Source organism: Glycine max, chromosome 7 (assembly GCF_000004515.6).
Source record: "Glycine max cultivar Williams 82 chromosome 7, Glycine_max_v4.0, whole genome shotgun sequence".
NCBI lineage: Eukaryota > Viridiplantae > Streptophyta > Magnoliopsida > Fabales > Fabaceae > Glycine > Glycine max.
This window is the reverse complement of record NC_038243.2, coordinates 42,767,250-42,781,942: the sequence shown is the minus strand read 5'-3', so window position 1 is coordinate 42,781,942 and position 14,693 is coordinate 42,767,250. Positions and strand designations below refer to the sequence as shown.

The 14,693-nt window shown below is 33.1% G+C and overlaps 3 protein-coding genes across 3 annotated transcripts; 2 read left to right on the top strand and 1 right to left on the bottom strand.

The window, feature by feature from the left end:
- Positions 1–1,213: 1,213 nt before the first annotated feature.
- On the top strand, positions 1,214–2,283 carry LOC100800859 (RING-H2 finger protein ATL2). Its single transcript, XM_003528583.5, has one exon. The coding sequence runs from the start codon at positions 1,296–1,298 to the stop codon at positions 2,031–2,033; it is 738 nt and encodes a 245-aa protein (XP_003528631.1). The 5' UTR covers positions 1,214–1,295; the 3' UTR covers positions 2,034–2,283.
- Positions 2,284–9,088: 6,805 nt separating this feature from the next.
- LOC100820068 (pectinesterase/pectinesterase inhibitor) lies at positions 9,089–11,766 on the bottom strand. The gene is made up of 2 exons (XM_003529508.4): positions 10,644–11,766; positions 9,089–10,227 (listed from the first exon to the last, which is right to left on the bottom strand). The coding sequence occupies exons 1-2, from the start codon at positions 11,659–11,661 to the stop codon at positions 9,497–9,499; spliced, it is 1,749 nt and encodes a 582-aa protein (XP_003529556.1). The 5' UTR covers positions 11,662–11,766; the 3' UTR covers positions 9,089–9,496.
- A 1,300-nt stretch (positions 11,767–13,066) lies between these two features.
- LOC100818994 (uncharacterized) lies at positions 13,067–13,643 on the top strand. Its single transcript, NM_001364462.2, has one exon. The coding sequence runs from the start codon at positions 13,120–13,122 to the stop codon at positions 13,375–13,377; it is 258 nt and encodes an 85-aa protein (NP_001351391.1). The 5' UTR covers positions 13,067–13,119; the 3' UTR covers positions 13,378–13,643.
- Positions 13,644–14,693: the final 1,050 nt, after the last annotated feature.

The window sequence follows — 14,693 nt, the reverse complement described above, 5'->3', positions numbered from 1 at the left end:
ACAAATACCATACTGCAATTGTTAGCAAAAATCATCATATTTAAATAAAATTGGTGCATCCAAATCAAGTTTTTTAGGAAAATAAAGTATTCGTAACTCAAATTTAAACATGATAATTAATATTTAATTAACTGCGATAAGAAAACCACTAATTAAAAATCTATGAACAACTTAGAGTATGTTTGTAAAGCACAAAAAGAGTTGCTTAGAGCAACTTTAATGCATTACTCCGCATACATTTAAGTTCCTTAAGTAACGTTGCCTAATAAGTATTTTTTACTGCACACACATTAGTTACTTTTCTCTTTACTTAGCACGGTGCTATTTGTTTTTAAGATATTAAAAAAAATAAACAAATAATTATAAAAGTAAAAGTGACCGTTACATATAGTTTTTTGTGGAATTCATTGGAAGCACTCAAAGAGAGTTGCTCCATTTTGAGAATTAAATGCTCAAAGATACGTATTGGAAAGTGAGTAATGTGTACTTGTGGGTTCCATTTTAAGCATCCCAAGTGAGTTGCTGGCTTGGAGATGTTCTTATAGTAAGTTTTTACATTGAAAATTGTGAATATATCCGTTTAATAAGCTTTAAATGAGAATTCAAACATATAAAAAAAATTCGTTAAGCATTGCCTATATTTTCCAAGTCTCCTGGGAATTCAAACACATGAAGAAGTTTAGGTAAAAATTTCTTCTGTTTTGATAAGTACTGTAATCCACAGGCATTGCATATACTTTTCAATAAGGTATAAGGTATGAGCATGTTTTGGCAACGATTGCAAAAAATCTTGGGAAATTACATTTGCGAATGTAAAAGATTGAGCAAAATCATGTAAAGAAATATGACAATTGTTAATTAATAAACAGGGGAAGGATTGTGATATTCAGAGTCCAATGCATTAATTCAAATTTTAAACGTATAAACTGGGATATCATTAATTTGTGTTAAGTAAACAAGCATTGACCAATACCAATGCCTTAGTCACGACACAATTCAGCAGTTCCATCCTACAAGGAAATTTCTGCTAGCTGTATCTAACTGCAGTGCCAGTTTTAACACCACAGCCAATTGAAACAGTGGGAATTAACCACAATTTCCTTTTACTTAACGAGCTAGAGAAAAGGGCATATACGTCATTTCCACAAAACCGCGTCAACTGCACCAAGTAATCACAATCACAAGTAACAGCAACAACCATTGAAGATAAATAAACGTTACTTGCACAACCAACTAACTCCAGCAATAACAATCAGAGAAAAGAAACCTTCAATTCTCACACACACAACAATAACATGGAAATGGAATCGAAAGACTATGCCTTCAGCGGCAAGATAATGCTAATCGCCATTGTGGTTCTCTTCATCGTTATCGTCATAATGCTTTGCCTCCACGTCTACGTCCGCTGGCGACTCGTAAACGCTCGCCGCCGGCAACATCTCCGCCGCAGTAACCGCCCGCGGTTCGTGTTCTACATGGACCCCGCAGCCCGCATTGCCCTCACCAGGCGGGGGCTCCACCCCTCCGTGATCTCCACGCTCCCGGTGTTCACCTTCTCCGCCGCGAACAACCCAACGGAATGCGCGGTTTGTTTATCGGAGTTCGAGAACGGGGAAACGGGTCGGGTCTTGCCCAAATGCAATCACAGTTTCCATACTGAGTGCATCGATGTGTGGTTTCAGTCTCATGCCACGTGTCCGCTTTGCAGGGAAACCGTGGAGGCTATGCCCGAGCGAGAAACCCGATCCGAGGTGGCTGTTATTGTGTGCGAGACCGAACCGGTTCGAGAAGAGGTGAACCGGTCTGGACCGGTGGGTGCTTCTTCTTCTGCTGCTGCTACTTCGTTGCATATCGAGAACTTGGGGTGCGAGGATGGGTGTGAATCGGAGTCATCGTTTCGTTCGCCGGTGAGTCGTATATTGTCGTTCAAGAGGATTCTGAGTAGAGAGAAGAAAGGAAGCGTTGTAGGAGTGTGCAGCTCCATGACCGAGTTAGACGTAGAACAACGTGGAGAGTGTGACTCGGTGAGTTGATGGCAGCGACAACGTGAAATCGAAATTGGAATGAGTCTGAGATTGAGGAGGAATTTACGCTGCGGCAGAGTTTGCAGAGGTGACATGACACACAACACTGTCGAGTGTCGACGTAATATCTGATATGTACCATACCTTGTACAGTCAAAAGAGAATGACAGGTTAAAAGATTCTTTTATTTTATTTAATTTTAAAGTTTGTGTTTTTGCCATTTTCTTTAAATTTAATAGAAGAAAATGAATTTTTGTTTTTTTTTTTTTTCATTTTGTTCGTCTAAATATAACATTGATAATTTAACTACGACTCCTATTTTAGTCCGAGTAGTTTACAAATCAAATGCAATATGATAATTTTATGATTATAATTAAGGGTCGGGTTGGTCTTAGTTTCGATAAATTCATTTTCTTATTTGACTAAAATTTTGAATTGAATTAAATTGAGTTTGTATAATTTGATTGACAAATCAATATGATCACAATCAGAATAAGTGGGATAACAATTTAATTAATAAAATTGTGACCATCAAGCACGTGGAGGATATTTATGATTTAGACAAAAAAAATAATTTTTAATTTTTGTCTAAAGCTTTATAAATATATAATAATAAATTTTAATTAATTTTTACTTTTTTATTAACTTAAAAACTTGTTTAATTATCTTTTAGTGTTTGTACAAACACGGCTTGAAATAATATTTTTTAAAATATTAACTTTTAGTTTTTTATATTTTCTCATTTTTATATTTAATAAATTTATTTAATTTTTTAGTTATTCTTTTTAAATAAATTTTAATTTTATTATTTTATTATCAATAACTACTTTGATTGAATACTTATAATTTAATAAACTAATTTTTCAACTATTTAAATAACTACTTTGATTGAATACTTATAATTTAATAAACTAATTTTTCAACTTCTAACTTTCAACTACTAGTTAGCTTTATATAATAAATACTTTCAATGTTAGCACAATATTTTTTATTTATTTTAGATTAAAAAAATATTATATTAGTATAAAAAAAAATAAACAAAAATCCTGAAAGAAATAAAAACAACTATACAAAGAAAAAAAAAAACACAACTGATTTAGTCTAATGATTTACTAGACTATGTTAGCATAAATTTGTATGGTTTTATATTTAATAAACATATTACTAATGAATCATAAATTATCTTGTGGTCTATGATTGGTGATGGATAAGATTTTGAAATGAACGTCATGTGATTTATCATTTGTGAAGTGGAAAATATAAAAAAAAATCATGAAAAAAATAAAAATTATGAGTGATTTAATTTAATAATTTTATAAACTATATTACTATCAAACTCATTATATAAATATATTTTTGTTGTCTTTTCATATATTTGGCATTTGTGGAAGCATATATAGTGAGAGCGTAAGGGTGAGAAGAGTCATAATCTTAAATACGCAACCATACTCAAATGATTAAGATTGTTTTATTCAGTTTTAATCATAAAAACTATTTTAATTATATATGATTGGGAATTGGTAGTGCAAATTGCATTTTAATTAAATTCATCACATTAATTATTATTTGTACAAATATTTCGTACAATGTAATAATATTTTTCTTAAATTAAGTCAATTTTTAAATTATAGTAAACTGAATTATATTAATGAAACAAATTTAAATTACTAAAATATCATAATTAATTTAAGTAAATAAGTAAAAAATATATAAATGTCTCAATTTGAACAGAGAAAAAATAAATTTTAAAAACATTAATGCAAAATAATTGTTTTTTCTAAGTTGCGATTGAATTAGAGCTTATTTTTAATAATAATAATAATAATTTTTAAAAATACTAAATAATCATGCGTTTTTTTTTTTTTTAAAAGAAACCAACAAAAGAATATTCTCACTTTCTACACTATCATTACGATCAAAGACTTTCGTACCTAGCTCCAGCCTCCAATTAATCATTCTTCGTTCAATGATTGTTAATTTGTGCCTCCCACCATAGTCCATGGTGATGGTTCATGGTGGGTGTTTTCTCGGAGTTTAAGTTCAGTGACTTGACTTCAGAAAACTGGTCATTTGGTCGATTTTCCTTTGACGTACCGGATCTGACCAATCTTCGGATCTAATATTAAAAACTATATACTCTAGAGTGACAATTATTATATGAGTGGATGATTATTTATTGTTGTTGTGCATGATGTTTGGTCACATTATAACCTGAAGCCATGCACCGAGGAAGACAACGAAGACGTACATATAGTACAAGTACAAAAAAAAGCGTGTGGGGAACATATATGATATATTGCGTGAGGCTGGGTTTAATAACGTGGCTAGTGATTAGGTTTGATAACCGAACCAGACACGGGTAGGTTTAATTTGCTCACTTCCTCCCGACTCTCCAAGTTTTCTATGCTCTCTTCTCGATTTTTGCTGGGATCCAAAAATTAGATTGAATTTTCTTGTCCCACCCCGTTTTGAATCTTATCTTATTTTTTTATTTATAAAAATGAAGGAAATATAACAATTTTTTTTTTTTATAATTAGACTGAATCAATTATAGCTAAATTGAAATTTCAAAAAATTGTTTGATCACATATATTTTTGGATAGGTTAAAAAAATAATGATGATGATATCTTATTTATTAAGGTTAAAATTCAAGTGTTTAACAACAGTTTAAATAAAAATTATTTGATCTCATTTACTTTTTGAGCTCTAACATGAAATGAAGAAAAAATTATACACAATTATAAGAAAAATAATAATTTAAAATATTTGTTATATCAAAATAGTAATGAGGTGGGAGCGAAAGCATAGACCAGCATATCAGATCAGATTTCCAAATCCAACTCTCTCAATCGAAGAAAATCAGATCTTGTCCCCGATCTTGATCAACTTTTTTTTTTACATCAAATTTGTTGGCATGTGACTCTTGTCCTTCCGAGGGTGGTGGCTGAAGATGAATGAGATTGGGTATGTGTGGTGCGTTTGCTTGCTAGTTGTAAAGTTAGAACAGGAGAAAGCCTGTCGAGAAATAGAAGCTCTAAAAACGGAATCTGGATCTTCACTGCCTACAAGTTGGGTGGGACACACTTCGCACTATATCATAATCGGATCAATTTATAATCGTTGACACATTCAAATCTCCAGCTAATGATAAGTTGTTATTAACTTCGCTGTGGACGCAACCATTTCTTTTTTCTTAAAAAGAATTCTCCAGAAGCAAGCAAATTGAAGCACCTACATCCACTCTAAAATCTGAATTCATATTTGGGTTAAATTAGTTTTTACTTAATCTTTTTTTATTGAGTTTTTATTTAATCTTTATTAAATCTTTAAAACAGATATTTGCAATAAGATTTTATTATGAATTATTTGATATAAAATATGCTAATTTAAATTTCAATAAAATAAATTTGCAAGCAAACAACGTTGTTGACATATGGCAAAAAATTTAAGGACATCATAGATTTTTTTTTTTTTATATTCACCTTTTCTTATATAGTTTTTTAATTTCTTTTTTTAACTTTTTATCTTTCCTTTTTCTTATTATTCCGCACCTACAAGTGTCAGTCCATTTGATGGGGTCGATAATCCCATGACAATTGACAAACCAAAAAGATTCTTTTTCAAAAATAAAATAAAATTGTGATGCAGCAGAGGATAAACGGGTGCAGATTAAAATCTAGACATAATTCCAAGATCTTCTAAAGTAAATTGAAGAATCGGTCAAATTCTAAAGTTTTGATATATATAACAATCAAATTTAACCCAATAAAACAAATTCACCAAACAAATAAATTATGTCATAAAATATTTGAAGTATCATTAATCTATCATCATCTTCGTTGTCATAATCATTGTTATTGTCATTGTGTCACCATCATTGCCGACGTGATGATAGTGACAACGACGACGATTATAACTTAGAGATGGTGACAATTGATGACGGGTGAAAATAACAATCATATTAGTGATGTTCATACTGGTGACAAAAAAGACAACAAAGATCATGATGGTGGTGCAGCAATGATCATGATGATTGCAATGATAATTATAGTGATGATTTAATTAATATATTTTAGGAAGTGATAATTAAAATCTTTATAAACTTATTTGTCGTTTGATTAATTTTTTAGAAATTTGATGATATATTATATTTTAATTTAAAATTTTAAATATTTTAATCTCAATCATCTATTATTTTTAAAATCTTGATTTTATGATTATTATTAATTTTCACATAAAAATAAATACATCATTATTGGTTGTTCTGAATTGCATTGAAGGAAGCATACCTAGTTGAATCTACTTCAATCAATAATGTAACGCTCAAATATTCACTTGAAATAAATGTGTCATATTCACTACAGAAGATCCAATTATAAGGTGAATTGACTACAACTAGTATAAAGGATCACACATAAATCAAGAATAATTACACAACATGGAAATTTTTGAATGTGGCTTAAAGATGGTTTTGACTATAGCATTATGGAATGAGCAGTGCTACATGGTACGAATAACATTTGCACGAAGACGGTATGGAAACATGTGGTTAAATGCTATTGGCTGAATTCAAAATTAAAAACAGAGTTTAATCTATCTTTGATGGAAATTAAGGGATGAATGAATTGTGACAATTTTTTCGTACATGAACAAATTGGTAATATCCCAATCATTTTTGCCACCAACCTTCGTCGTGCCAAGAGAGATGATATGAGACACGTTAATCTAGTTCACATATAAATCTTGTACTATATAGTTCAGCTAACATACTAACACGCAATCTTGAAAGGAATATGTTAAGTCACTTAATTGACTTAACAAGTGCCAAGCTCTCTCTCGTCTAGAATTGTTAAGTACCTAATCATGCACGCGCTTCCCTCCCAAACCGCAAAGCGGGGGTACATTGAGAACCCCTTAAACCAGCTTCAAGAGAAGTCTATAATTTCATATTAGATCAACCATACATAAACAAAATATATTCATGCGAATCCCTTTATTAGTCTTGTTTCGAGATGTTTTGAAAAAAAAATCCCGTGTTCCCTTCAAAGACTTTGAGAAAAGCTAATTTAATAATTTAAAAATTCAAAAACAGTTAAAATAAAACTAAGTTCACAAAAAAATATATATATGAAGCTAAGTTACCTAACAGCTTGAAGTTTTTTTTTTTATTGCAAAACTTGAAGGTTTTATGATATATATATAGTATAATTTTGCGCGTTTATCCTGTATATTTTGGATGGAATTTATTATGATTTTAACCATTTAATCCTTAATTTTCATCCAAATTGTACATGTATGATAAAATAGTGATGAATTCTTGCAAAATCATGATTTCAAACAAAAAAAAAATACTTTTCTAAACATCTTAACTTAGGCACCTAGTCCATGGGATAGAAAATTCACAATAATTTGTTTCTGAATTTAAAAATCACCATTGCACCGTGCTGTGTAAAATAACAGGCGATCTTATCAGCTATCAACTATGTCAATTTATTGTTACCGGTCCGCGTGATTGAGTATGTAGGGGTGTTTATGGATATGGGTCATATGTGAATTCAAATTAACCTAAACTAATCCGAATAGTTTGAGTTAGGTCATTTATGTATTTGAGTCAAAAATCAAATCGAACTGATCAAAATTATTTATGTACGAGTTGGATCACGGTTTAAATTTATAGATCCGTTGATTCGACCCGTGAATCCATAATTAAAATATAAATTATATATATAAAGACAATGATTGGGATGATGAATTTAGAATGAAAATGAAAAAAAAATAGGGTGAGGTGCAAAAAAATGAGTTAAATAGGTATTTGGAGGATGATGTTGAAGATGACCATCCTAAGTTTGACATTTTCAATTGGTGGAAATTCAAAGCATCTAAATATTATATTTTTTCTTGCATGAATAGATATATATTTGTCATTCATGTATCATATATTGTATCATCTGAGTTTGTATTTAGTATAAGGGATAGAATTTTAGATTCATTTCGTAGTTTCTTGAGTCCCACTATTATTGATGCTCTCATTTGTGCCCAAAATTGACTTAAATATACTAAGAAAAATGTTAATGACTTGCAAGTTAAAATAGATGAAGTGAAAAGATTGAATCAGGTATGTAATCTCTTATTTCATTTTTCATATTTGTATAAAATATCAATTAATTTTTGTGCTAATGGGGTTGTGTTTAAATTTTTAGAGTTGTTTAATTTGATTTTAAATATTGTTAATACTTGGACTCCATGTATTGGAACTGCAAGTGTTAAAACTTATGTACATGGTTATTTGTTTCACATTTTTTTATATTTATTTTTTTCTGTCATATTTATAATATTAATGAATCATATTTTGTTCATTTGTTCCAGCGAGTCTGATTGCAGCAAAACTTATTGTGAGAAATTAATTTGTAGGAAATAGTTGTAATTGAGACCATTATAGTCATTGAAGAATATTTTATTTTAATTTGTATTAGTCTATTTTAGAATATTATGTTAATGGTATTAAATGAACCGATTTTACTATTTTCAGATATTTGATAATATTTGTGTTATTATATTGGATATATGGATGAATTATGATATAAAATAGTAATTCTAAGAAAAAAATCAAATTTAAATGAATAACACATTGGTCCGAGCTGAACCGAACCAAATCAATCCAATTTAATTGAGTTGGATCCTGAATTTAATCAAAATCAGTTTGAATCACCCATGAACACCCCTAAGTGTGTTTGGCTTATGATTTTGCACAAATTCAAAACTCCATTAAACGAAGAAATATGTGTTATCTAAATGAAAAACGAAACCAAACACATTATCCGTCATCAGAACATTATTTTGATAACATCGAATCGAATGATTAATAAATTGACATTTTTAGGCTTGATCCCATCTTCAATTGAAGTTTCCCAATCCCATGAATGAAAGCATGGGGTAAAGAAAAGTATTAGTAATAATTTTTTCACATGTGATCGATTAAAATTTATTGAAAATTATAAAATTAAGATTCATTAAATTAAAAGTAAAAATCACTAAAATTTATGTTTTTATTAAAATTTCAGCTGATAATAAAAAATGTGTTAAAAAAGTATCTTGCTGACATTTCTTTTCTTCTCGTAGATTAAGAAGGAACAAGCAGCAGTAGCCTAGCTAGCCAAGAGTGAAATTAAACCGGTGAGAATTGAAATTGAGATCAAATTCCCAAGGAATCGGTAATTTAGCTAGAATAAGTCTGCTGCAATTACTAGCCAGCATGGGGAAACTAACAAGTGCGTGAAGAAAAGGAAAACTGAATTAACAAATGAGTACCACTGCATCATCACTTTTCCTTTCCTTAAACACTGCCAGACATATATATAACATGTCAAAAAGGCTCTGAGATGATGACGGAGCGAGCATGCAGGGATATATGGCTACATAGTCTATTAGTTAAGGACTTATAAAAAAAGACCATGAAATGAAATCAGATGAATTAAGCTGTTGGGAATGGCAGCGCAATAAGTGGGCCAAGGGAATAGGGCACCCCAGACCCTAGGATCCAAGAATCACGCTCAGTCGAATTAGCGATCTGAAAGAATTTGCCTGGGTAGTATTCAACAGCCTCAATAGGATTAAGAACCTTAAAACCAGGCCAGGTGATTCTACCAATAGTGTTAGCACCAGGACCCCTGTTGTTGAACTCGTAGTAGGTGCTTGTGTCCTTGAAAGCACTTCCCATCCACGCCATGTACCCTTCGGGAACAAAGATGTCGTCGATTTGGGAGTCCATGATGACAACCTTGGCGTAAAGCCTCCATGGTCTTCCCAAGTAAGCAATCTTGGGGGTCAAGGCAAGCACGTTGGGTTCGCCGGTGAATACGCAGCTCTGGAAGACGAGTGCGCTGGGGCTATCGATCTTGGACCTTCCACCGGCGGTGACCAGGCATTGCTGGTTTTCCAGGGGCATCCTCACGATGAACTTGCAGTTCTGGAACACCGCCACGGCGTCGCCGAACACGAAGTCGATGGTGCCCGTCACGGTACAGTCGCGGTAGAACTGACGCTGGGATTGCGTGTAGAGGGTGTCCTGGAACCCGTCCATGTTGCAGTTGTAGAACACTGCCTTGTCTGCTGTTACCCTCAGGGCCACGGCTTGGTGCTTCTCAGCTCCAGCTGTGTTCTCGAACCCAATGTTCTTCGCCATGAAGTTAGCAGCGTTCACACCTGCATGCGAACCCACCGTTAATCTTAATTACAAGTGATTTTACATGTAAGGAAACAACATATATACTGCACACACAATTACTTATTAAGTACTGCCACTTTTGTTGCTATTCTTTCGTTTGGTTTGAAATTTCATCTTAATAATTTATACTGTTTTTTTTTTTTTCAAACCAAAGGTAGTTTTTGCGAGGGTTAGAGACTAATCCTTCAGTTATTAAGATTTATATTTAAAGAAGAATTATGAGATGATTTTAAATGTCAAGCAAAAATTAATTAGAATTATAATAGTGTATATGTACGTTTTTTAGTACATGTTAATAATATTATATATCATACTACGTACATTACTAGTACATTTTATGATGTGTGCGTGTGCATTATGTAAGTTCTATCAATTATTGGCATGTGTGGCTTACCGAAGGTTGCGGTGTTGTAAGTTTGGACGCCATCGACGTAGTTTTTGCTGCCGGTGATTCTGGTCTTGGTGGGGCCATCTCCGATCATGGTGACATAGGTCAAGTGCTTGTTCATGATAATATACTCATTGTAGATACCGGCCTTGATGTAAATCACAAAAGGCTTCTTGTTCTTCTTAGGAACCAATTTAAGAGCCTCGTGGATTGTCTTCACCTGTCCACTCCCATCCTGAGCCACAACCACGTCGGGTTTGGGGTCCACAGCCTGAAGAAGCCTCCTCTGTCCTTCACTCACCCACGTAGGGAACCCATCCACCAAAGCCGTTTCCTCCGAGAGAAGCTTCCTGTTGCTGTTGACGCTGAAGGAACTCAAGTTAAGACCCTTGAAGAGACTCGAAACACCGTTGACTATGTCCAACGCGTTGTTGCTGAGCTCCAAAGACGCGTTCAGAACCTTAGCCATGGTCTTTCCAGCCTCGCTGCTCGTGTTCTCGAACCCATCCAAACATGTCTGCTGGTGAGCTAGAGTACCCGCGATCCAGACCTTGAGGTCATAGGCGTAATCGTTCAACTTGTTTAGGTCGAACTTTTCCAACGTGTGAACGGATCGGCGAATGTCGTCGACAGCGTAACCTAGTACCTCCTTGCAGATGTCCGTGGCCTGTTTTGTCATGTGGTCGGTGGCGAGTTCATGGTAGAGCGTCGAGTTTTTGATTTGGTTCGCGATCTCTTCGGCCGTGGCGTTGAACGCGGTTATGATGAGCTCCTTCAGATCGCTGGTTCCGGAGGCTTTGGCCAGACTCTTGTGGCATGTTTCTTTGTATTCCGCGGATTCGCATATCACTTGCTGGTTCCTTTGAGATTTCGCGATCGTGTCGCCACCTTCCTCGACCACTTCGGCGCCGTCTCTTATGCCGACGGCCGCCGCAACCACCATCGCCACCAGGAGGATGGAAGACACGCTCAGAACGGCAATCTTCTTCTTCTTCTCATGGGCGGTGTCGAATCCAGTCGCCATGCCTAACAGCTTATGATTATGATGAAACCTTTTTTTCTTTTCTTGTTTTCTTCCCTGTGTTAGGTAATTGGCCTTCGGGCAATGTTGTTTTCTCAAAGCCCTAGGGCACTGCTGCTATTGGGAGCATTGGGGTGAGGACGCGTATTTATACGCTTGGGTTGGGAATCGAAAGGCGCGAAATGAATCCATTATTAATCGGATTGTACGTGCATTGTTTGTGTTGTTGTCCAACGGATGTGGAGGACCATGCATGCACGCAGGCACTACTCCTAATTGCTAAACTTGGCATGCCACGTAGTTAACCGAAATTAATGTGGTCGTTCTTCATTAATTTTGATCCGTTTAATTGTTTAACAAACGATGGTAAAATTTGGAGGAGCTCCTTGAATGGTGGACTAGTGAAGCGCCAATTCAAGATGGTGAAATTGAAGCTCGTGGGCTTGTCTTTGTTTCAATTCTACGTTAATTAATAAATGATGTCCCAATATATATACACTAAGACTGTCATTGTTCCCATAAATCTTTATATCTTAAGTAATCGTGTTTTATTAACTTTAATTTTCTTATAAATTGGAAAGGACGGTTATATGTTACCTGAGATATAGTCAAAACTCAAAATGATAGACTCTAATATTTTCTTGGGGGTTGTTTCGGGAAAGGGGAGAGAAATTTGTGTGGTGGGGGATTGATGTAGATTTTTCGAATAATGCAGATGCATATCAATGAAAATCAGCTTCCATATCATAAAAATAATGCTTTATATTATTTCTAACGTTAGTGAAATTCAATTTATTCAAATAATAAGAATCATTTCGGCATTTCCTTTTTGTCAATAGAGGAATCATATTCGCGGTCCCTCTAAGACCCTTTTCCTTCTTTCCTAAATACTGCTAGTCTAATCTGAGTTAAAAAGCAAGGCAGGCCCAGATCACATGCACCATTTTCTTTTTCTTTATTCTGGAATGATAGATAGAACCATCGTTTTCTGTGATTAAAGAAACTCGATCTGGACCCTATTATTTATATTTCTTACTCTAGGTTTCATTGCTACAATTTAATTTAGGTGATAAATATGAACATATTTCATACTAATCAAACCCAAACATTGAGCCATTAATTTATGATTTATATTGAGCCCGAGAGTAAAATTCCTCTAAAAAGTGTTATATTTTGTACTTCTGTTTATTAAAAAAAAACCATTTTCTAATAAAATTTTAAAAACATGTTTAACCTGACTTAAAATAGTAATATTTTTTTTTAATTCAATTTAAACTTAAAAATACTTATCAGCAGGCATGAAATTTGATATTTATGAAAGAAATATTCTGTGGTAACACGGCACATGGCGCTAAATAAAGAACGACTATTGCCACCTTATTTAAGGGGGGGACACAGGGCATTGTTTGAAGTAACTAGAAAACACAAAGCATCTCTAGCTAATTACTAGTCGTTGAATCCATGGCTCCCCCAGCAGCAAAGCTAAGAGAGATTGGTTTGGAAGGCTTTGCTCTATGGTGCAGAGGCAGAAGGGCCAGTAGCAATAATGGGGTATTTCCTGCATCACAAGGACGTTGGGTGGTTCAAGTGCCCAATGATGAGATGGAAGAGCTTGCCTTGAATAGCAACCAGGTAGCTGCTCGCTTTGGTGGGATAATGCTTCTCAATTGCTTCAAAGGAACACAACATAGTCGTTGTGGTACACCAATTCGTACTTGAAGTCTCATATGTTATTAGCTTCAAATGCGTGCCTCTATATATGACTATATAGGCAAACTGCAAATTCTGCTGTGACTGTGGGACTACATTTTTAAGTCCTGTTAGTTTGAGGTAAAATCTAAACTTGAGTATAAGAAGTCATAAAAGTATCTCTTCTACTGTGAGTTTTTTTTTTTTTTTTCCTAATGTCAATCTACCTGTGAGTTTGATCTTTCATGTTATGTAAATGTGTGCATATAAAATAATAAATAACTTAATTATTAGTATTTGTTTCGTATATTATCTATGAGCTACTTGCTAACTGCAACATATTATTAATTTTTTTTTACAGTAACGGCAATAAAAATAGAACCTAGCTAAGATCTGATTTTTATTTGTGGTGAAAACCTATCCAAGATCTCAAGATACTACTCAAATCCCCCTTATTTGACATACTCTAGTAGGTTATTAACTGTTTCTGATTAATTTTTTTAACGTGTTGTGTCGTTTCATTGTTAGTCGTGTACAATAATAATACATTGAAGATTTTAGCATCATAACCAAATTATAACCAAAGAAAATAACTTTTAGATCTCTATGTTTTATTATGGTCAAAGAAAATTAAAATCATAGGATTAAATAATTTTTTTTAAAACTTTCTATTACACATAACTATTTTCGTTATACCATTTGAGTATTTTTATTTGAGTGGAAGGAGATGAAATTCTCATACAATTCTAGGAGTTTCCGTTGGTTTATCTATCTGTCTACTAAATTTCATTCTAGAAGTATTTGGGCCGAATATTTTCGAAGATAATAATTGAGAGCATGGAGGAATCACCCCATTATAATAGGATCATCTTTGATAAACTCTTGTAACTTTATTTTTTGCAAGGCAATAAACTCTTGTAACTGATGAGTATTTTTTTTTTGGTAAAAATCAGCATAAGCATTTGGGATAAAAATTTCATTAAAAATGACCTAATTGATTGGGAATTTATAGCTGACATGAAAAAAAAGTTGTATTTATAGACTAACATTATTCTCATTTCTATTTTTATAATGAAAAATTTAAATATTCAAATTGACATGAGATTGTTTTAACTTTAATTCTTAGAAAGAATTTTATCATCTATAAATCATATTCAATTTAGACAAAATTACCTTTAGTGGATGATATATGGGGTCTAAACAAAAAATTACTTAATGTTTTATTTATTTTATTTTTTGTTAATAGAAGTTAATATTTAATAAATTTATTTAAAGCCTAAAATTAAAAAAACAAAACAGGAAAAAAATTGAAATGAACCAACGAAGCCCAATACAAAAAATACATA